The sequence below is a fragment of the Pseudorasbora parva genome, chromosome 11, assembly GCF_024679245.1.
Source record: "Pseudorasbora parva isolate DD20220531a chromosome 11, ASM2467924v1, whole genome shotgun sequence".
In the NCBI taxonomy this organism is placed as follows: Eukaryota; Metazoa; Chordata; class Actinopteri; order Cypriniformes; family Gobionidae; genus Pseudorasbora; species Pseudorasbora parva.
In genome coordinates this window covers 2064532-2087658 of record NC_090182.1, presented here as the reverse complement: position 1 = coordinate 2087658, position 23127 = coordinate 2064532, and the positions used below count along the sequence as shown (strand labels likewise).

Sequence of the window (23127 nt, the reverse complement as noted above, 5' to 3'; positions counted from 1 at the left end):
TTAATTTCTATAATGTCTCCTCGCAGTTCATCAGGACTCTCTCTCTTTAGTTATGAGACAGAATCATATTCATCCGCGCAGTCACGCAGAGCCGAAGCACAACCAGAACAATGTTCTTCCGCCGAATGCGTGCAGTTCTTTGGGGCTTTCTAGTCAACAAATAATTACCGTTTTCAACACTGATAATCATAAATGTGTCTTGATCATCGAATCCTCATATGAGAATGATTAGTGAATGATCACTGAAGACTGGAGTAATGATGATAAAGTCAACTTTCATCACATTACTATAGTCACATGGAAAATATGTTTATAATCTAGTTAATGACAGTTCATTTTCATTAATATTGGTATAGCTTCATATATTAATGTTAGTATTATTTTGTAGTTCTCTGTCTGGTCTTGTATTGTTGCCTTTATTTGGGTTTTAGGTTAAATGAAATGAACCCCAGCATGTGTCAGTCAGGCATTGTGTTTTATTAACATGGCAAATTCTGTGGCATGATTTGAACACGGCTGTATAAATAAAGGTGACTTAGCAGAACAGTTTAAGACACTCACTATAGAGTTTGCTGTAGTTTTAGAAATGATTTGTTACAAGGTCTGTTTTAATATTTTCCAGGTAAAGTTCTCAGTCTGCAAAATAAATGTAATGTTTGTGAATAATCTCATGACTGCATTTTATTAAATCATAGTTTATTGGTCAAAAGTGAAGCTTGTGTCCGCTTGAGCGATGCTGCTGTAAAGTCATGTGTAGAGTAAAGGGCCTGAGAATGATCAGTCCAGGGGCCGACACCTACTCAAGGGCCCGGTGTGCCTATGGGAATGGGACATTCACCGTCTGAACAGATTGAGATTTCAGGATCTGAAGCTCTTAAAAACAAAGAGGTCAAGAGATTAAAACTTTGAAAGTGACTCTAAAAGTTTGTCTACAGTACTTTGAAAGTGCTGGTCTAAACTCACCTGGCAGCACACAGGTCGCACTCATTGGCGTATGTTACTCCATTGGTTCCACACACAGGCTTCCAGATGTCGTGGCATCCGGCAGTGCAGTTCGGCTGCTCATAAAGACAATGGCATTGAGTTTCTGCTCCTGGAGGAAAGCAGCTCTACAGGCTTCATTTACTCACCTCTCGTTCTCCATCAGATATGGCCGCTGTTTGAGTCAAGAAGGAAAAACAAGGGTTAATGTCGACCGGTGTTGGAGTAACGCGCTACAAAGTAGGCCAATGCGTTACTGTAACTCCACTACACTTTCAGCAGTCACACATTTACTGAATTACTGAAATGTAAATGAGTTTGTTATTTGCATTACTCTCTTTTGAGAAAAATGAACGCTTGCAGACAAAAAGCTCAACTCTAGGCCCAGCCCGTGGTTTTTAAATCCTCCTTTGGCCTATTACACTTTTTTGCAGTCATTGAAATAATTCAGTTTAATTTATAAGGTCAAATTAGTTAGATTTCGTTTCTTTATCAAGTTAATTGGGAAAAATGTTGGGAGCATTTGTTTGTTAAATTAAAGTTATTATTTTTTTAAAGTGACAAGCGGACAGTCAGTTAACCCAACACTGTATAGCCGCGCAAATCAACTCTCGTCGATATTTAAACAAATTAAAAAGTGAAAAACACTTGGAGCACAGATTTAACACATTTAGGCCATCACCACCACAGGAAAGAGGCGTTATATAAGGCGAGGTCAGGCTGATCCTAGCGCTCAAACGAACTGTCTAAATAAACGCAGGTCGTCTTACCTTACACTTCTCCGCAAAATGAATATAAAGCCGATCTTTAATTCCTGCGCTATAAGCATATTCAACGGAGTTCACATCTGTTGTGGTCATTTGCGTGGCTTGCTTCAGCGACACGTGTTGCAGTAGCGCATCAAATCGGACATTTTAGTTTTTTTACAATTTGCAAGAGTAAAATGTAGGCCAACATGTGGTTTAAACAACCAGATACTTCTGGTGTTTTCACAAGCGGAGGCATCTGATCAGAGAAAATTAAGTGACATTATTAAGAGCCATAACTCGCAGCTGCTGGACACTAAACACATTACTGCTTTAGTCGAAGGCCTGTTGCCTGATTGACAATAAATAGGTCTAAAAGTGATGTTTGACTCTTCAGTCGGCTACTGTTCATATTTACATTTAAAAACAAAAAGTAGCCTAACTTAGGCTACTCGGGGACAGTAACTTAATACTTTTGATATAGCTAAAGTAACTGGTAAAGTAATTCAATTACTTTTAAAAGTAAGTAACTTGCCCAACACTGATGTTGACGCGGCAATGGGGTCTACAGTAGCCCACCTCAGTCATTTACTGAACCATCCCTTAAAGCACACTTAATGTCTGGATGTTCATACATTTCTCATTTGTGCTACTCTAGAAAAGGTGAATTCAGACTAACGAACGTCCAGACTTTGAAACGCTTCATTATGAAGAACAGTAAACTGTATTAGTGTGTATTGCAGGTCCATTTGTGACGTACATGCGGAGCCTTCAAAGCAGTCGCCGTCGCTCCAGACTAAGAGTCCAGGGTCTGAAGCTCTTAAACACAAAGGCATTAAAAGCAAGATTAAACCTTGAAAGCGACTCACTTTAAACCTAAAGTACACGCATGTCTAAACTCACCTCGCAGCACACAGCAGGCACTCATTGTCATAAGTTACTCCATCAGTGCCACACACAGGAGCCAAGATCTCTGGGCATGCGTTAGGCCGATAGCCCTCGCATTTAGGCTGATTAAAGACAATGACATTGTAGATTTGCTTTACGACTAGAGCAAAACTCAGGCTTCATTTACTCACCTCTCGTTCTCCATCAGATATGGCCACTGTTTGAGTCCAGAAGGAAAAACAAGGATTAAAGTTTGATACAGCGAGAGGAAAACACGTGGACACAATGCTTCACTTTCCATGTCAGGATGCTACTGAAGCCCTTTAACATTTAACGCTCTTCTAATTAAACACCACAATTTAAAGCATCATGTACTTCCATTAAACTCCTCTATTGGTAGTATTATAATTGTTATATTATCAGCCTTTAATACGTGATGACCAGAAGACTAAACATTAAGGGCTGTCAGGCTTTTATTAGTTCTTAATGAAAACACATCAGCTCTGCTATAATTCTCCCTGCCACAAGATGGCGCCGTTTCCGACACTCCTGCTCCCAAAAAACAATCAGAGAGAAGCTCCAGAGCCAAGAGGCTTCATTTCTCCATCCCTACAAATGAGCATAATCCTAATATCAGCTGTTTTTGTGAATGAAATCATTATTACTCACCTAGGACGCAGAGAAGGACGATGATTCCTCGAGCAAACATTGTTCCCAACCTGAGAGTCTCTGAAACTGACGATATGATCAGTGATCAATGATCCGGATATTTATAGCATTTGGCCCTTTTCCAATAACAGGTGTTCCGGTTTAACCGGTTACCGTGTTCAGGTGTGCCGTTTCGCCAGATGGGAACGATCGGCCGCAGATTCGTCAATCCCGAGCCTGTGCAAAACCTGTCCATTACAATTAAACATTTGCTCTGCATGAGGCTGGTATTATTGTACAAATTAATAAGGGATGTCATTAGGCTACTTCTAATGGCAAAAAGTTGTTTAAAGGCACAATATGTAATGTTTCAGCATTAAAAATATAAAAGATCACTATATCTATGTTATATATTTTTTAAAGTTGTGTGTTTACATTATCCCGACAGTTCCAATTAACTTCTAAATCCAGAGAAATTAATATTTTAATTCGAAGACACGGACCGTGTCTTTATTTCCGTTATGTCGCCCGTCTTTGACGTCATATCCACGTTTGCGTCTTGCTTCCTGCGGAACTCGGCGGAACCGCCAAACTCAAAGAGGAACACTGACAGTATAAGGGGAACACCCGTATAAAAAAGTCTGTATGATAATGGATCATGACTACTCTTTGCCTGTACGTTTTGCCAGCTCAACAAAGCGCAAACGTACGGGTGAAAAAAATGACCCGAGAAGATTTTGGGACAGTAGAAGAAGCAAGAGACGTGTAAACCTTGGAGAAGCCTTTGAAAGATGGCGAAATCTTCGTGACAAGCTCGGACTGCAGAGAGATATGCTGATCTCGCTTTCGTTTTAATAAACAGGTCATTTAAGTAACCATTCAGCTAACATAATAATCATATAATCATAACATGCTGTATGTTTGCATATTGCATAGCGATCTTGACCACATTGAGACGCGTTTAGCTGAATACGTATACATTTTATATTGCATCGGCTTTTCAAACAGGCGGATTCTGTGTTTTTGGAGACTGAAACTGAGACTTTTTAAAACTGATTCAAAAGTATATTTCTATCCGTATATTTGGTGACACGATGATGTCATGTGTAAAACGCAGATGGACGAGCTATTATTGGTTTTATATGTAGCTGGAGAAAGTAACGTTAGCTTCATAAGATAATATGCCACTATCTTGGTCAATTAATATAAGGTGACCGTCACTTTTATCATATGTTAATACTAGCTACATATAATATTGATTTAATAATGATCTACTTATTCATATATCTCCGAGTTCCAAAATAAATGTTTATTAGAATGATTGATGAACGTGGGGAGCGACACAGCGCGTGTTCCAATAAACAACTTGCTGGTGCTGGTTCTCTCATTTACTGTTTTATGTTGGTAATGATAAACTAAATTGAAATGTATTTCCTTATTGAACAGTTGATATACAGAATGTTCGACAATCGCGGATGCCATGTCAACATATCTATAATTTGAGTAACTCAAATTATGATGCACGGTTAATATGTCAACATAGCCTACCAACTTATAGGTATGTTGACATAGCGACCGCCCGCACAACATTCTGTCTCACACATTATCTAACGCTAACGTTACTGATAAGTTTGTTAAGTAACGGTAGCTTGCTGCTATTTCATTAGATTGACATTACATAAAGTGAAAAGCCGTAACTAAACTTAACAATAATAGAGATGTAATATAACAATCAATTACCTTGTCAGTGAACATGTTTTCTGCTGGAGATGCCAGATTCGCTGGTTGACAGTGGCAATAATGACAACAACTCCCATGAGCCCACGCACTTTCCCGATGTCATCAAAGTACGTCTGTTGTTATTATTTTGAATGAGTGACCCCTAGTGGCCAAAAGTTGGATACTGCACGTTTAACAAAAACGCAAATAAAGCCATATGTGTCACTTGCAGACATGCTAGCTAGCATGACTAGCCATATCAACAGAGAGTGCCAAAATACAGAAATTATTAATATCACTGAACATAACCATAGTAAAAGTACAATTACTTTAGTTAATTTCTTTGTGTTTATTTAAAATTATAAAAATCTGATATTGTAATCGTAGCCTAACAGTTTCTAGTCTAACGGTCGTGCTGCTATAAGGACAATAGTCCAGTTACTGATGGTTTAATGAACTTTTACTAATTTTCCATTGAAAAACCCTTGAGAAAATTGTGAATAAAGCCTGAAAGAAAGAACCTTAATATTCAGAAATGATTGTGTGAATTTGTGAAACTGTTTGAGTTCAATTGTGTGATGTGACGGAAAAATATGATTATTTATTTATTAATTGTCTGTCTATGTAAGGGATAAAGAGAGAGTTATTCATATAGCTACTATTATTATTCAGCAGTTGAAGCCATGTTTTATGCATTTATTGGCAATAGTCTATAATTAATGTTAGACAGCGACAACATTACGCAAATGTCGCACGAACATTAATTTCTATAATGTCTCCCTCCTCGCAGTTCATCAGGACTCTCTCTCTCTTTAGTTATGGGACAGAATCATATTCATCCGCGCAGTCACGCAGAGCCGAAGCACAACCAGAACAATGTTCTTCCGCCGAATGTGTGCAGGTTTACATAAAATAAATAATAAATGTTGTGTCAATCCGGCACTTTTATGTTTTATTGGCATGGCAAATTATAGCAAACAGTGCTCAAACAACAGTTGTTAGCTGAATACTTTAATAATTGACACTGAATATGAAGATAAGCTCCAGTGAAATATCTCCTCAATCCTGGATGGTGTGTTTGTCCTTCATTATGTGTGTATTCTTAGAGGCCGTTTGTCAGCGGATGATGAGGTTATGGTATGTGTCTGAGTTTACAGTGACTACGTTTACATGGACAGCAGTAATCTAATTATTGACCTTATTCTAAATAAGACAATATTCTGATTAAGGTGTTTACATGAGTTGCTTTTAGAGTACTCCGTTCATGTTCCCGTTTTACATGTGATAGAACATAGATCGATTATGGCACGTCATTACGTCCCCATGCCACGCTATGTTCTCCAACATCCAATCATAGTGCATAGACAGTAAAGTGTGACTTTGGCAGGTGTGTTAATTTTATGGGTTCAGGAAACCCGCTAACTTCACCTGCGGGTGTCGCTGTTGGACAGTGTTACTTTACATTAAGAAGTATAACAAAACATGCGTTTTATATACATTTATGTTGATTTATTTTTGTAATATTATGTATTGTCTCTTTCTGTTTTTTTTTAAGAGACACTGCCCCTCTTTCATCCTTATTGACAGCCTACATTTAGAATAATATCTTTGATTAATGATGAAAAAGGTTTAAAAATCATGACTCTTTGGATTGTTTTTCCTGCCGTCGAGCCACAGGCGTTCACTGAATGACCCATCTGGTTTGCGATTACAGATAAAAACTTATTGTATTTTACTTTTGCAATGAGCATATTAATTACAACAAAAATAAAAATATAGAGAGAGGACGCAGTGTTCACAATGAAGAGTCAAGTAAAACACACACCGCCCATAGCAACGCTTTATGGCAACGACATTTCAGACTGACAGATCCGTAAAAGATAAACAAGACTTTTCCGCCATTTGTTCCACATTCCACTGTTTTGTACACATTGTTATATTAAGTATAATTCCAATTATGTTTTATTGGCCACAATATTATCGATGATTGTTGAAAGGGGCACTTTTGATTAATTTTCAAAAAGGGCAGAGGCTCCAACCCACAAAGCCTCCCCTCTGCACTCTCCTGTTGTGCGTAACGTTATGTGTCCTGTCACAAAATGCGGTGAAATCTCCGACATGACATTAATAGTTAGATTAAGGTGTGTACATGTCTCCGATATGCGACTAAAATAGGCATACTCCACATGTCTTAATCCGATTTATGTGTAGTTAGATTATGACTTTAATCAGATTAAGGTAATTAGAAATCGTTGTCTACATGGCAGCCTCTTAATCAGAGTATTGTCTTAATCAGATTAATAATGGAGTATTATTGTCCATGTAAACGCACATACCGAGTCTGTCTGTAGCCTACAGTAGATTATGTAAAAACTATTGTTTATGGAGGACAAAAGGAGCACAGATGTACAGTATTTCACAATAACTGAAGACTAGATGTGAGGTAATCAGACTAGGGAGACCAGACCAAGACCAATATGTGTTGAGACAGAGACCAGACTAAGACCAATGTGTGTTGAGAACGAGACCAGACTAAGACCAATGTGTGTTGAGAACGAGACCAGACTAAGACCAATGTGTGTTGAGACAGAGACCAGACTAAGACCAATGTGTGTTGAGACAGAGACCAGACTAAGACCAATGTGTGTTGAGAACGAGACCAGACTAAGACCAATGTGTGTTGAGAACGAGACCAGACTAAGACCAATGTGTGTTGAGACAGAGACCAGACTAAGACCAATGTGTGTTGAGACAGAGACCAGACTAAGACCAATGTTGTCGTATCTTCCTTTTTATAAAGACAGAGGACACTAAAGAAGAGTCAGACACATCAAGTCAGGAACGGAAAGATAACTTGCATCTCGTTTTAATGCTCACATTGCACTCATACATTTTCTCGAGCCCTCTCGTCATTTCCATGACATCATATAACTCCACCCATTACTATGTATTAATGTAACAGTGCTTAATACATAACACTCCTTCCCCCCAAAACAGAATGTCCTCTTTTCTTTTTTTTTTTTCTTTTTTTTTCTTTTCAGGAACGGAAATTTACTTGGACATCATAAGTCAATTGCTGAACTAAACTGAAATAAAGAACTTGAACTGTCAAATTTCTCTGTCACATTTCCTTGTTTTTTTTTTTTTTCTTTCTCTCTCTTTTCTATAAATCAAGCCTTTTCGGTGGGCGTCTTTCCCTAGTGGGATAACGGCGTTCTGTGTTTAACATGGGCTCTGAAACAGATATTTTGGATCCTGGTTCTGATTGTTTTTCCAAATTTTCCATCAGTGGAATGTTTTCAGCCTCGGGTGTTGCAGGGCTTTTTCCGGTTGGAAGTGGTGTGTTCACAGTCACTTCTGGAATCACTGTAGAGTCTGAACATCCAGTTGCCGACTCTGCCCCAGTAGCAAATCCCAACAACAGCTGATCCAAGTGTCTTCTCCAGGTAAGCTTGTCAGCAGTTAGTACAGTATATGACACTGGTCCTGTTTGAGCTATCACTGTCGCTGGTACCCACTTTGGTCCTGCAGTATAGTTTCGGGCCATAACATTTTGTCCTGGATGGAACAGTCTGCTTTTAGCCCTCTTGTCTCTCCTTTGAACTTGCTTCTGTTGCTGATGAGTTACCACCTCCTTGACCGTAGAAGGTCTCAGTAAGTCAAATCCAGAGCGAAGCGGGCGCTTCAACATCAGAGAAGCTGGAGAAACCTTTGTTGTCCCATGGCTGGTGTTTCGGTATGACAACAGGAAATCATTCAGGCGATGCTGAAGGCTCCCTTGTCCTTGTGATGTCTTTAAGGTGTGTTTGATGGTTTGAACCATCCTCTCTGCGAGACCATTTGTGGCTGGATGGTACGGAGCTGATTTAATGTGTTGTACCCCACACCGTTGTAAAAACACAGCAAATTCTTGTGATGTAAACTGTGGCCCATTGTCACTGATGAGCTGTTCAGGGTAGCCGAACCGGCTAAACATTTCTCCCAGTTTCACCACTGTTTTCTCTGCAGTTGTTGAGTGCATAACAGCAACTTCAGGCCACTTGCTGTGAGCATCCACCGCTATTAACAACATCTTTCCTTCAACTGGACCCGCAAAATCCACATGTACACGCTGCCAAGGGAATTCTGGCCAATCCCACGGGTGTAATGGGGCCAGTTGCGGTTCATTTCTCACTTGCTGGCAGGATGGACATGACTTTGCTTTTCCTTCAATGTCCACTTCAAGACCTGGCCACCAAAAATAACTCCGAGCGATCTCCTTCATTCGCACAATACCACAATGGCCCACATGGAGCTGCTGGAGGACCGGTTTCCTCAACGATGGGGGAATGATGACTCTTTGTCCCCAGAGAAGACACCCCGACTGAACTGACAGTTCATGCTTTCTGGACAGGTACGGCTTCAAGTTAGTGGTGTCCTTAGGCACATGTCCACCTTTTACCATCTCCATGACTACAGACAGAATTGGATCGTTCCGTGTGCCTCTTCTCACCTGTGTGGATGTCACCGGGGCCATTGTGACTTGCTCAAAGTAGAAAATGTCTTTCTGCTTGCGCTCGGGACATGTCACGGGTAATGGTAGTCTTGACAGACCATCTGCGTTTCCGTGTTGCTCTGCCTTCCTATATCTTATTTCATAGGTGTGTGCTGATAACAGCAGAGCCCATCTCTGCATTCGACTTGCTGCCAGAGAGGGAATACCCGTGTGTGGTCCAAGGATGGTGGTTAAAGGCCTGTGATCCGTTAGCAGTATAAACTGCCTGCCATACAAATACTGGTGAAATTTACGAACACCAAAAATGATTCCCAAAGCTTCTCGCTCAATTTGTGCATACTTGCTTTCGGCTTTGTTCAGTGTGCGTGAAGCAAAAGCTATTGGCCTTTCTTCTCCTGAAGGCATGATGTGGGAAATCACAGCTCCCACCCCATAAGGCGACGCATCACAGGCTAATTGCAGAGGGAGTTTAGGATTAAAATGGGTTAGCACCCCGGACTTCACCAGAGCTTTCTTAGCTTCTTGAAAAGTGGTCTCACATTGTTGTGTCCATTCCCATGACTGGTTGCTACACAGAAGTTGGTGTAGTGGTTTCAACAGTGTGGCTAAACCACTGATGAATCGTCCATAATAATTCAAGAGACCTATGAACGAGCGGAGCTGGGTGGTGTTCTGTGGTGCTGGAGCCTCTAGTATGGCTCGTACTTTTGACGGTGCCTTGTGCAATCCATCAGCATCGATCACATGACCAAGATATTCAACTGACTGCTTGAAAAACTCACACTTGTCTTTTCTCACTCTTAAGCCATATTCCTTTAGGCGCTGGAGTGTACCATCCAGATTACTCAAATGCTCCGCTTCAGTTTTTCCTGTTACCAGGATGTCATCTAAGTAGCACTGCACCACTGACAGGCCACTTAAAACCTGGTCCATGGCCCTCTGGAATAGCGAAGGGGCCGAGGTGATACCAAAAGGAAGACGCTGGTATCTGAAAAGCCCCTTGTGTGTAACAATTGTCAAAAACTCCTTAGAGTTCTCATCGACTTTCATTTGTAGGTAGGCTTGACTCAAATCAAGTTTACTGAACCGCTTTCCCCCTGCCAAGCCAGCAAACAGATCATCAATGAGGGGAAGTGGATACTGGTCAGCTGACAGTACCGGATTTACTGTGATTTTAAAATCACCACAAATTCGAATGGAACCATCCTTTTTAAGCACAGGTACTATAGGTGTAGCCCACTCACTGTTACTCACAGGTATCATGACTCCACTGGTTACCAGATCTTCCAGAGCGGCTTCAACTTTTGATCTGATAGCATAAGGCACAGAACGGGCTTTGCAACACTTGGCCCTACTGTCAGGCTTGATATCGAGCTTGGCTGTAATGTCCTTCATCGTGCCCAGTTCATCCCTGAAAACATCAGCATATTTTTCTAGAATGTCCTTCAGCTCAGTGTTTCCCTTTGACACCATCCGCACCATCGGCCAGTCCAGTTTCATTGTTTCCAGCCATTCTCGTCCAAGTAAAGCTGGGTAGTTCCCTTTTACCACATACAGTGGCAGCGTTGCTGACTGACCATTTAATTCCACTTCCACATCAATTACCCCTCTTATAGTCACAGGCTCCCCCGTATACGTTCTCAACACTATATTGGAGGACTTTAAGCAAACATGTTTGAGGGTTTTGTGGTACACATCATCTGATACAATAGACACAGCAGCGCCAGTGTCTATTTCCATACGCACCGGCTCTCCCTCAATGACAGGTGTCACCCAATAGCCTTTGGAGTCTCCTTCCATGGCTAGAATTTTTACTGGAATTTCCTCTGAGGAGGAATCAGTGTCATCTGTGTACTTACAATTTGACTGCATTGTATACACATTCTTCTTATTCTTTGATGTGCCAGGCGTTTTGTTGAATTTTTGTTTTGCAGACTTTTGTTTTCCTCTGCAAGCGCGTTCTATGTGGCCTTTTTTTCCACAACTACGGCACACCAACTCTTTACTCCAACACTCCGATGCCAGATGTCCGACTTTGCCACATCTAAAACATGTTGCATTTTTAGGTGCTTGGCCAGGGAAATTCTGGAATGTGCTCCTATCAGCTGACACTTTAAGGACTTTATCTGCATTACTGAAGTGCTGTGCTTCTTTAGCAGCAAGTTCCATGCTTACACTTATTTCAGTGGCTCTCTGCAATGTGAGATTACTTTCACTTAACAGCCTTTTTTGAATGGCTTCGCTTTTTAATCCACAAACGAGCCTGTCCCTGATGGTATCATTCAAAACATCGCCGAATTCACAGTTTTCTGAAAGTTTCTTCAGTGCAGCCACAAACATAGTAACAGTTTCTCCCTCTTCCTGATTTCTCTTGTGAAACCGAAATCTTTCCGCTATCACCAGCGGTTTAGGTGAAAAATGGGCTGTCAACACCTCCACAATCTCAGCATAAGTTTTCTCACCTGGTTTCCTAGGCTGTACGAGACTGCGTAGCAAAGTGAAAGTCTTTGCACCCATCACACTGAGGAACGTAGGCACTTTCTTCTCATTTTCAATTGCGTTAGCCTGCAGGAAATATTCAAATCGCTCCGTGTATGAACTCCACTGTTCAATATTTTCGTCGAATTGTCCAATATTTCCTATGACGCCGGCCATCACGTCTTTTCGAATTACCGCGCTCGCGTCGCGCTCAACTGTTTCCTGCACTTTACTCTTATATTCGGCAATTCAAACACGAGGTTCTTTCAAACATCCTCGTCGCCACTTTGTCGTATCTTCCTTTTTATAAAGACAGAGGACACTAAAGAAGAGTCAGACACATCAAGTCAGGAACGGAAAGATAACTTGCATCTCGTTTTAATGCTCACATTGCACTCATACATTTTCTCGAGCCCTCTCGTCATTTCCATGACATCATATAACTCCACCCATTACTATGTATTAATGTAACAGTGCTTAATACATAACAAATGTGTGTTGAGAACGAGACCAGACTAAGACCAAGGTGTGTTGAGAACGAGACCAGACTAAGACCAATGTGTGTTGAGACTGAGACCAGACTAAGACCAATGTGTAAAGGAGTTTGTACTAATCAGCTGATCAGGAGATTGTGCTCGCCACAGGGTGTCAATCAAAACACATCACAGGATTCAAAATACTCGTCTTTCATTTCTATTAGCATGAGTGTGGTCTGAAATAAACAAATGAATAACATATTACAATAAATAATTACAATATACATATACATGTCTACATTCTGCAATCAATACAATTATTAGGGTCTGGACTGCACTACCGAACTTGAAGCACATAACGGGGATCGCGGATTATCCGTGTCTCTGAGTAAATGCTTAGTCATCCTCATATATCGACAGGATTACGGAAATATACAACCAATATTGTATACTTGACACCCATTAAAGGTGTTAACATTGCACTAGGTAACCACAAGCATGATATAATACAAGTCAACAACTTAAGTAACTTAAATACTCTGTATCTGCTATATTTATTGCAGTCAGTATGACGTGAATACGACGGAGATAAACAATTCAATTATATACACTAGTCATTGCTGTAACACTGCAGATTACTATACTAACAAACATCTTAAAGTAAATACTTACATTTTATCATGAACGCACACACAGAAGGTAAACTTGGAAGTTTGTATACAGGAACATGTGATGTGTGTTCTTCTCTTAACTCTGCTTGACTGTTCGGGAAGTTTCTAGCTCGCCACCTAGCGTCCTTTTGACGTCACCAATAAGTTTGTCACTGATTGGTTAAATCTCCTTAACACAATGTGTGTTGAGAGACCAGACTAAGACCAATGTGTGTTGAGAACGAGACCAGACTAAGACCAATGTGTGTTGAGAACGAGACCAGACTAAGACCAATGTGTTTTGAGACCCAGAGCAGACTAGGACCAAAGTGTGTTGAGACCGAGACCAGACTAAGACCAATGTGTGTTTAGACCAAGACCAGACTAAGACCAAAGTGTGTTGAGACCGAGACCAGACTAAGACCAATGTGTGTTTAGACCAAGACCAGACTAAGACCAATGTGTGTTTAGACCAAGACCAGACTAAGACCAAAGTGTGTTGAGACCGAGACCAGACTAAGACCAATGTGTGTTGAGACCAAGACCAGACTAGGACCAAAGTGTGTTGAGAACGAGACCAGACTAGGACCAATGTGTGCTGAGAACGAGACCAGACTAGGACCAATGTGTGTTGAGAACGAGACCAGACTAGGACCAATGTGTGCTGAGAACGAGACCAGACTAAGACCAATGTGTGGTGAGACTGATATTTTAATGATTTTAACCTTTCACAATCTAAAAAATAAAAAAGCTACAGCTGATCTGAGTTTAAGACACTCACTATAGATCCTGCTGTGGTTTTAGAAATTTACATTTTCAATATTTCCCAGGTAAAGTTATAACTCTGCAAATGAAATGGTTGACTTGTGCACTATAATAAACTCAAGATCACTTTGGATTTGATCATTTATTGGGAAGTTGTTAAGCGGCAGTCAGTGGTCATAAACGCTTCAGCTTTTGCCGGTGCTTCTGTCCGCTCGAGAGCGATGCTGCTGTAGAGTCACGTGTGGAGTAAAGGGCCCGAAAGAGTCAAACTCAAGAGGCCTCAGTCGGCGTAATCCCACACACTCTGGGACAGCGGCCTTCATTCCAGACCAAGAGTTGGGGATGAGAAACTCTTAAAAACAAAAGGTGAAGATTAGTTTGAAAGTGACTAAACTTTGTAACCTACAGTTCTTGGTTTGAAAGTTGCTTGTCTAAACTCACCTGGCAGCACACAGCAGGCACTCATTGGCGTATGTTACTCGATTGGTTCCACACACGGGCTCATAGATCTTTGGGCATGCACCGGGCGGGCGGTTGCAAACAGGCTGCTCACAAAAACAATGGCATTGAGTTTCTGCTCCTGGAGGAAAGCAGCTCAGGCTTCATTTACTCACCTCTCGTTCTCCATCAGATATGGCCACTGTTTGAGTCAAGAAGGAAAAAACAACGATTAAAGTTTGATGATGCAGTCTAAATAGTTCAGTCTTTTTAAAAGGTGCACAGTAACACTTCAGTAAAACGCCCAAAAACCACCAGGCCAGTGTTACACAGTTTGTTCAGTTGAGTACTTGCAATATCCCAAAGGTTCCCAACTAAGCTATTTGTAAATCGTGAGAAAGTTGCCATTTTAACCAATGAACCGGTACGTGAGGGCGTGGCCTGTCGATGACATCATATCTGCATTACCCTCGGCTTTTGCCTGAATGCGACACTTCCAGTAACTACTCTAGAAAAGGTGAACTCAGACTGAGGTGCAGACTTGAAACGCTTGCATAGTGTGATCTGTGATGTGATTACACCCCTCATGAAAGTGAACCTTTTATTACTAAAACATTATAGTTAGACTATGGTAACCGGCTAACTGCAAATTAAAGCTACACTGTGTAACTTTTTTAGTTTATTCTTAGGTAAAATCACTTAGTTCTTTCAAAAATATATGTGCTCATTAATGTATATTTACTTCTTTCAAGTGATAATGCACTCGTAATTTGAGGGTTTGGATGCTGGTCGCCATGTTGCTCCTCCATCTTGAAAGTACATTAGCCAAAGAGGGACATACCCGTAAATTCAAGCTTCGCTTTTTTACACTCGATGGCACTGTGTCGAATGTGAAGAGGAGGATTGCTTGAGGCTGCTTTATGATGATGGAGGATCACTCTTAAGCCCCTTTCACACGGCACGTCGGACCCGCAATATTCCCGGAGCATTGCCGGGTCGCCGTCTGTGTGAAAGCAACCACGTCCCGGAATTGATTACCGAATTCGACCCGGGTCGGGGACCTAGTAACATTGCGGGATATGTATCAGAGTCGCCAAGGAAGCGGAAAAGAGAATTAAGACAGCAACGCGACAGGCGAATCAACAAGACAAAAGTAAATATTGGAGTGGCCTTTCCAAGATGGAAAGAGCTCATGAGGAGCAACGATTTTAAAAAGAACGCCGACGTTGCCTGCTTCCTTCTCGACAGGTAATATTAATTCAGCCTATTTGTGTATATTGGAAGTTTTATTGCTGCTTGGCTAATTATATCATGGTGTGCTGTGCATAACACTAGAACGACGTCTAGGATAGTTTTCCTCGCGTCAATGATGAAGAAGTATTGTTTACCTTATAACATAAATCCGTGTTCTATGACGGATAACATGAGATTAATATTTTAATTGCATTATAATTTGTTTGCCTTACGCTAGTGGTGTCGTACAATATACAGAATAACGATAGCACTGATAAAAGTTACTTTACTAAGATTAGCTTGCATTCGTCTGGGAACCTGATAGCTGATGTTAGCAATGAACTGGTAAAAAATAACGAAAACGTAAAACTATTCAGTTTACATAGATTAATTTGATCATAGATCATTTGGTAAATTAAATAACTGCAAATTATAATAGTTTTCAAAAGTTACGTCATCACATGAAGCAACACTCACCGAAGAGGTCGAACTGGAAGCCATGACTAAATCGGCCACCGTAGGAGTTGAAACGAAATCGAAATTGAGAGGAGCAGAAACTATTATTTACTGGATGGTCATAAACCTTTACACCGCTAGATGGGGGAAAATATCACACAGCAAGGGCGCCGTAAAGGGGTGGAAGGTTAGGACAATTCTAAGGGCCCAGACTGATTTAGGGCCCAGAAGAGCAGACCCCCTTTTTCTTTTCTAATTTCTTTTCTCTTTTTTATACATACATTAAATGTGCTTGGGCCCCTCATGCAGTAAATGTGTATTTTGTCCGTTTTGACCATAGATTTTATATTTAAAAAACTAATTTCAAAATGCTAGTCACAACCACCTCCCCCCTCCCTCACAATGGTTCATTCCACCTGCGCGGTCCGTGCTAGCGTGAGCGTCTCTCTTGGTTATTGCACTTGCTATGATGAAGCGCAGACAGTGACACACGCAGGTATGTCACATCAAAAGTTGGGGCATCAAAAACGGAAAGAAAAGAAGGAAAGAGAAGACAGAGAACGCCGAAGTCTACAGTATGTCACACAGTTTTTCAAAAAGAAAGGCAGCTTGCCCTATTCCTGTAACGTTATTCCAAAACTTTCAGAGTTAGCCTAACGTTACTTATTTTTGTTGCTACATGACCTGCTTTTATCTAGCTAAAATAATTACTGAATTATGATTTAAATCCAACAATACATCTCTGCTGTGCTGTCTCCGGGTTATCATGTCCCGTAGACACAGATTCAGTGGCTGCTGCACACCCTTCCCCCACGCCCCCCGTCCCCGTCTCAAACGAACAAGGTGAGCCTGAGCGCGAAACTTCACGAAGATTGAAGCCTCTAAACACGTCTTATCTACTGTGTTCGTCACATGATGATAAACAAAAAGTAATCTACACGCTTCAAAAATTACAAAATCAGTTTGCCGTGTGTATGTTCTGTCACGTGACAGTGCTGCTGCTACGATCGATGCTGTCTTCCTTGATGTTCTTAAATCAGCACTAGGTAACTTTTCAACCTTCATAATATATTTTCAAGACTCTTGTGATGATACATCGACTTACAATAGGTTGAATGAGTAATGCCAAGACACACCTGGCATTACTCCTGGTGTGTCTTGATTTTGAGCCCTTTTGCCCTAGCTAGTTTTATTCCTTGACTGATTTAATTATGGGTTAGTTCTAGCTGATGTTTCCTGATAGAGCAGTTTGACCCAGCTAAAGCTTGTTCATGTAAAGTATATGTCAATATGTGTACAATATGTTCTGTTGTGCTTGCAATTGCAATTGAGATAATAAATGTTCTCCCTTTTATGTAAAAAAGTACATCTTTCTATATTTTTTCTTGTTTTTGTAGGCTTTGTACTCATCTTTAGACATTTTAACTATGTAATGTGTTAAGTATCTTTTTAAAAGTATACAGGGCATGTTTATTGGGTTTAATTTTATCTGTAAAAATTGTAGGGGGCCCAGAATTTTTTTTTTCCATAGGGCCCAGAATTTCTGGCGGCACCCCTGTCACACAGTGTAGCTTTAACCATACTCCAACCATAGTTTAACCAGAGTCGCACAACTTCATTTAGATCCATGTCGGAGCTCGTATTGTTTTCAGAGAAACGTGATCATTGACTAACTTTCTTTACAGTCACGTGAACGCTTCACTTTTGCTGTCGGGATGTTTGAACCCAGGCCGCTTCTGAATCCATTTAATATATTTTGATCCTATTCTGCCATAAACAGTAGGCATAGGCTATTAAACCAAAAATAGAGCACCATTTACATTAAACTCCACTGTTGCTACAGTTATATGATTAAAAAAAAAAAACTAAATATTGAGGGTTGTGAGGCGTTCTAGTTCTTAAACACGTCGGCTCCGCTATAATTCTCTGCCACAAGATGGCGGCGCTTCCAACACTAATGCTACACTAATAGCGGTTTCTGAAACAATCAGAGAAAAGCTCCAGAGATCCAAGAGGCTTAATTTCTCCATCCCTACAAATGAGCATAATCCTAATATCAGCTGTTTTTGTGAATGAAATCATTATTACTCACCTAGGACGCAGAGAAGGACGATGATTCCTCGAGCAAACATTGTTCCCAACCTGAGAGTCTCTGAAACTGACGATATGATCAGTGATCAATGATCCGGATATTTATAGCATTTGGCCCTTTTCCAATAACAGGTGTTCCGGTTTAACCGGTTACCGTGTTCAGGTGTGCCGTTTCGCCAGATGGGAACGATCGGCCGCAGATTCGTCAATCCCGAGCCTGTGCAAAACCTGTCCATTACAATTAAACATTTGCTCTACATGATGCTGGTATTATTGTACAAATTAATAAAATGCAAATAAAGTTGTATGCCTACATGTCACTTGCAGATATGGCTAGCATGACTATCCAGAGCAACACTGAGAGAAATGAGCCAAGATACAGAAATATTTGATATCACTGAACATAAACACAAAGAAATGAACTCGGGTAATGTCCTTTTGCTGTGGTTATTTAAAAGTAGACAAATCGGATATTTTAATCGTAGCCTAACAGTTTAGTCTTATTGTATTTTTATATTTTCGAACATGAGAGAATAAAAAATACAATAATATTCAGACATTTAAAAAAGAAAAAGTAAAGATGAAAAATAGAATAGAAAAATAAAATGAACACAGCAAAGTATCTTACTTTCCTGTAAAAACATACACATCTACATACATGTACACATTTGTATATATACATACACCCATACATATTTACGGCCATATCAGCATACACACCCCCACATAGCCTACCGTACATAATTATTCAAGTGACCACCAACAACCCTTATGAAACAAAAATATATTGCAATATATTTGAAAATATCATGCAATATTCACATATATGGGATTTAATATTTATATTTTCCAATATATTGCAATATATTGAAAGCGGCAATCATTTGTATATTTTGCAATATATTGCATGAACATTTATATTTTATAATACCATCAATATATTCCATATATTAAAATATATTTCAAGAAAATATATTGGTAAACATATTTTCCTTTCATAAGGGAAGTATTACAAATCATAAAGGAGCGCTCCCATTTTCCTACAGTACTTCTTATTTAAGAATCTTTTCTCTATACATTTAATTTATCGATAATCTATTAATATCCAACCATCATTTTTTCCTAAATTCTGAGGTGATTAATTGTGAAAGTAGCGGTAAGTTGTCTCCTGAACCAAATATAGGTCATCTGCAAATAATTCAATCTTCAAGACTTTACAAATATCATTAATATATAGTAAAATAACTCTGGATCCAGGACTGACCCCTGTGGGACACCCCAATCACTCAGATGAATACTCCCCTAGTTTCACTAATTGTCGGTCTCTCAGATAACTGATTACCCAATTTAAAACTACCCCCCTGATCCCAATGTGTACTAATTTACTGATGGATATTTCAGGATTTATAGAGTCAAATGCTTTAAGATCAATCTAATATGGTCGTGCCAATAAGGACTATTCCAGTTAAAGATGGTTTTGATAGCAAACCGTGACACCATAGACGCACGCTTTTGATTGTTTTCCCTGATGGGAAGAGAAAATGTTGACAGTTGATAACCAGGTGTCAAATCAACCCATTAGATAGGACTAAAACAGGTTTAGTTTCCGTCTACTCTATGGTGTTTTATAGCATTAGTGTTTGCGAGTGAGAGAAAGTGAGTGTGTGGTTTTAGAAATTATGTCACAAAGTGTGTTTCAATATTTTCCAGGTAAAGTTCTCATTCTGCAAAATAAATATAAACTCATGAGCACGTCACATTTTAGTCATAATTTATTGGTGAAAAGTGAAGCTTGTGTCCGCTTGAGCGATGCTGCTGTAAAGTCATGTGTAGAGTAAAGGGCCTGAGAATGATCAGTCCAGGGGCCGACACCGCTCTAATCATCATCATGGCGCCGTCTGGGACATTTACCTTCTCTCCAGACTAAGAGTCGATGGTCTGAAGCTCTTAAACACAAAGACATTAAAATCAAGATTAAACCTTGAAAGTGACTCACTTTAAACCTTACACACACACACGTTTAAACTCACCTCGCAGCACACAGCATGCACTCATTGTCATATGTTACGCGATTAGTGCCACACACAGGAGCCAAGATCTCTGGGCATCCGTGAGGCCGGTAGCCCTTGCATTTAGGCTGATCACAAACACAAATGACATTGTAGAAACGCTTTACGACTAGAGCAAAACTCAGGCTTTATTTACTCACCCGTCTTGTTCCATCAGATATGGCCACTGAGAGTCAAGAAGAGGGAAAAGAAAGGATTAGAAATAATAAATTAAGTTTATGATACGAGTAGAGGAAAACACATGTGGCTTCATTTCTCCATCCCTACAAATGAGCATAATCCTAATATCAGCTGTTTTTGTGAATGAAATCATTATTACTCACCTAGGACGCAGAGAAGGACGATGATTCCTCGAGCAAACATTGTTCCCAACCTGAGAGTCTCTGAAACTGACGATATGATCAGTGATCAATGATCCGGATATTTATAGCATTTGGCCCTTTTCCAATAACAGGTGTTCCGGTTTAACCGGTTACCGTGTTCAGGTGTGCCGTTTCGCCAGATGGGAACGATCGGCTGCAGATTCGTCAATCCCGAGTCTGTGCAAAACCTGTCCATTACAATTAAACATTTGCTCTACATGATGCTGGTATTATTGTACAAATTAATAAAATGCAAATAAAGTTGTATGCCTACATGTCACTTGCAGATATGGCTAGCATGACTATCCAGAGCAACACTGAGAGAAATGAGCCAAGATACAGAAATATTTGATATCACTGAACATAAACACAAAGAAATGAACTCGGGTAATGTCCTTTTGCTGTGGTTATTTAAAAGTAGACAAATCGGATATTTTAATCGTAGCCTAACAGTTTAGTCTTATTGTATTTTTATATTTTCGAACATGAGACAATAAAAAATAAAATAATATTCAGACATTTAAAAAAGAAAAAGTAAAGATGAAAAATAGAAGAATAGAAAAATAAAATGAACACAGCAAAGTATCTTACTTTCCTGTAAAAACATACACATCTACATACATGTACACATTTGTATATATACATACACCCATACATATTTACGGCCATATCAACATACACACCCCCACATAGCCTACCGTACATAATTATTCAAGTGACCACTAACAACTCTTATGAAACAAAAATATATTGCAATATATTTGAAAATATCATGCAATATTCACATATATGGGATTTAATATTTATATTTTCCAATATATTGCAATATATTGAAAGTGGCAATCATTTGTATATTTTGCAATATATTGCATGAACATTTATATTTTATAATACCATCAATATATTATTCCACATATTAAAATATATTTCAAGAAAATATATTGGTAAACATATTTTCCTTTCATAAGGGAAGTATTACAAATCATAAAGGAGCGCTCCCGGTTTCCTACAGTACTTCTTGATACTTAAGAATCTTTTCTCTATACATTTAATTTATCTATAATCTATTAATATCCAAACATCGTTTTTTCCTAAATTCTGAGGTGATTAATTGTGAAAGTAGCAGTAAGTTGTCTCCTGGACCAAATACAGGTCATCTGCAAATAATTCAATCTTCAATACTTTACAAATATCATTAATATATAGTAAAATAACTCTGGATCCAGGACTGACCCCTGTGGGACACCCCAATCACTCAGATGAATACTCCCCTAGTGTCACAGATTGTCGGTCTCTCAGATAACTGATTACCCAATTTAAAACTACCCCCCTGATCCCAATGTGTACTAATTTACTGATTGATATTTCAGGATTTATAGTGTCAAATGCTTTAAGATCAATCTAATATGGTCGTGCCAATAAGGACTATTCCAGTTAAAGATGGTTTTGATTGCAAACCGTGACACCATAGACGCACGCTTCTGATTGATTTCCCTGATGGGAAGAGAAAATGTTGACAGTGGATAACCAGGTGTCAAATCAACCCATTAGATAGGACTGGGGAAGAAAAAACAGGTTTAGTTTCCGTCTACTCTATGGTGTTTTATAGCATTAGTGTTTGCGAGTGAGAGAAAGTGAGTGTGTGGTTTTAGAAATTATGTCACAAAGTGTGTTTCAATATTTTCCAGGTAAAGTTCTCATTCTGCAAAATAAATATAAACTCATGAGCACGTCACATTTTAGTCATAATTTATTGGTGAAAAGTGAAGCTTGTGTCCGCTTGAGCGATGCTGCTGTAAAGTCATGTGTAGAGTAAAGGGCCTGAGAATGATCAGTCCAGGGGCCGACACCGCTCTAATCATCATCATGGCGCCGTCTGGGACATTTACCTTCTCTCCAGACTAAGAGTCGATGGTCTGAAGCTCTTAAACACAAAGACATTAAAATCAAGATTAAACCTTGAAAGGGAATCACTTTAAACCTTATACACACACACGTCTAAACTCACCTCGCAGCACACAGCATGCACTCATTGTCATATGTTACGCGATTAGTGCCACACACAGGAGCCAAGATCTCTGGGCATCCGTGAGGCCGGTAGCCCTTGCATTTAGGCTGATCACAAACACAAATGACATTGTAGAAACGCTTTACGACTAGAGCAAAACTCAGGCTTTATTTACTCACCCGTCTTGCTCCATCAGATATGGCCACTGTGAGTCAAGAAGAGGGAAAAGAAAGGATTAGAAATAAATTAAGTTTATGATACGAGTAGAGGAAAACACATGTGGCTTCATTTCTCCATCCCTACAAATGAGCATAATCCTAATATCAGCTGTTTTTGTGAATGAAATCATTATTACTCACCTAGGACGCAGAGAAGGACGATGATTCCTCGAGCAAACATTGTTCCCAACCTGAGAGTCCCTGAAACTGACGATATGATCAGTGATCAATGATCCAGATATTTATAGCATTTGGCCCTTTTCCAATAACAGGTGTTCCGGTTTAACCGGTTACCGTGTTCAGGTGTGCCGTTTCGCCAGATGGGAACGATCGGCCGCAGATTCGTCAATCCCGAGTCTGTGCAAAACCTGTCCATTACAATTAAACATTTGCTCTGCATGATGCT

General features: G+C 39.8%; 2 protein-coding genes and 3 long non-coding RNA genes across 5 annotated transcripts in view; all 5 read right to left on the bottom strand.

The window, feature by feature from the left end:
- The window catches only part of LOC137092127 (thrombin inhibitor rhodniin-like), a 43895-nt gene that overhangs the window by 15484 nt on the left and 5284 nt on the right, over positions 1-23127 (bottom strand). The gene's annotated exons all lie outside the window — the stretch shown is intronic.
- LOC137092130 (uncharacterized) lies at positions 680-2853 on the bottom strand. The gene is made up of 6 exons (XR_010908153.1): positions 2807-2853; positions 2631-2737; positions 2488-2546; positions 1131-1156; positions 964-1058; positions 680-873 (listed from the first exon to the last, which is right to left on the bottom strand). It is a non-coding gene; the product is annotated as an uncharacterized lncRNA (long non-coding RNA).
- Positions 13974-18123, bottom strand: LOC137092124 (serine protease inhibitor Kazal-type 1-like). The gene is made up of 4 exons (XM_067456395.1): positions 18066-18123; positions 14461-14486; positions 14288-14391; positions 13974-14198 (listed from the first exon to the last, which is right to left on the bottom strand). The coding sequence occupies exons 1-4, from the start codon at positions 18103-18105 to the stop codon at positions 14117-14119; spliced, it is 252 nt and encodes an 83-aa protein (XP_067312496.1). The 5' UTR covers positions 18106-18123; the 3' UTR covers positions 13974-14116.
- LOC137092123 (uncharacterized) lies at positions 19819-20285 on the bottom strand. Its single transcript, XR_010908150.1, has 2 exons — positions 20095-20285; positions 19819-20010 (listed from the first exon to the last, which is right to left on the bottom strand). It is a non-coding gene; the product is annotated as an uncharacterized lncRNA (long non-coding RNA).
- On the bottom strand, positions 22228-22710 carry LOC137092131 (uncharacterized). Its single transcript, XR_010908154.1, has 3 exons — positions 22683-22710; positions 22504-22610; positions 22228-22419 (listed from the first exon to the last, which is right to left on the bottom strand). It is a non-coding gene; the product is annotated as an uncharacterized lncRNA (long non-coding RNA).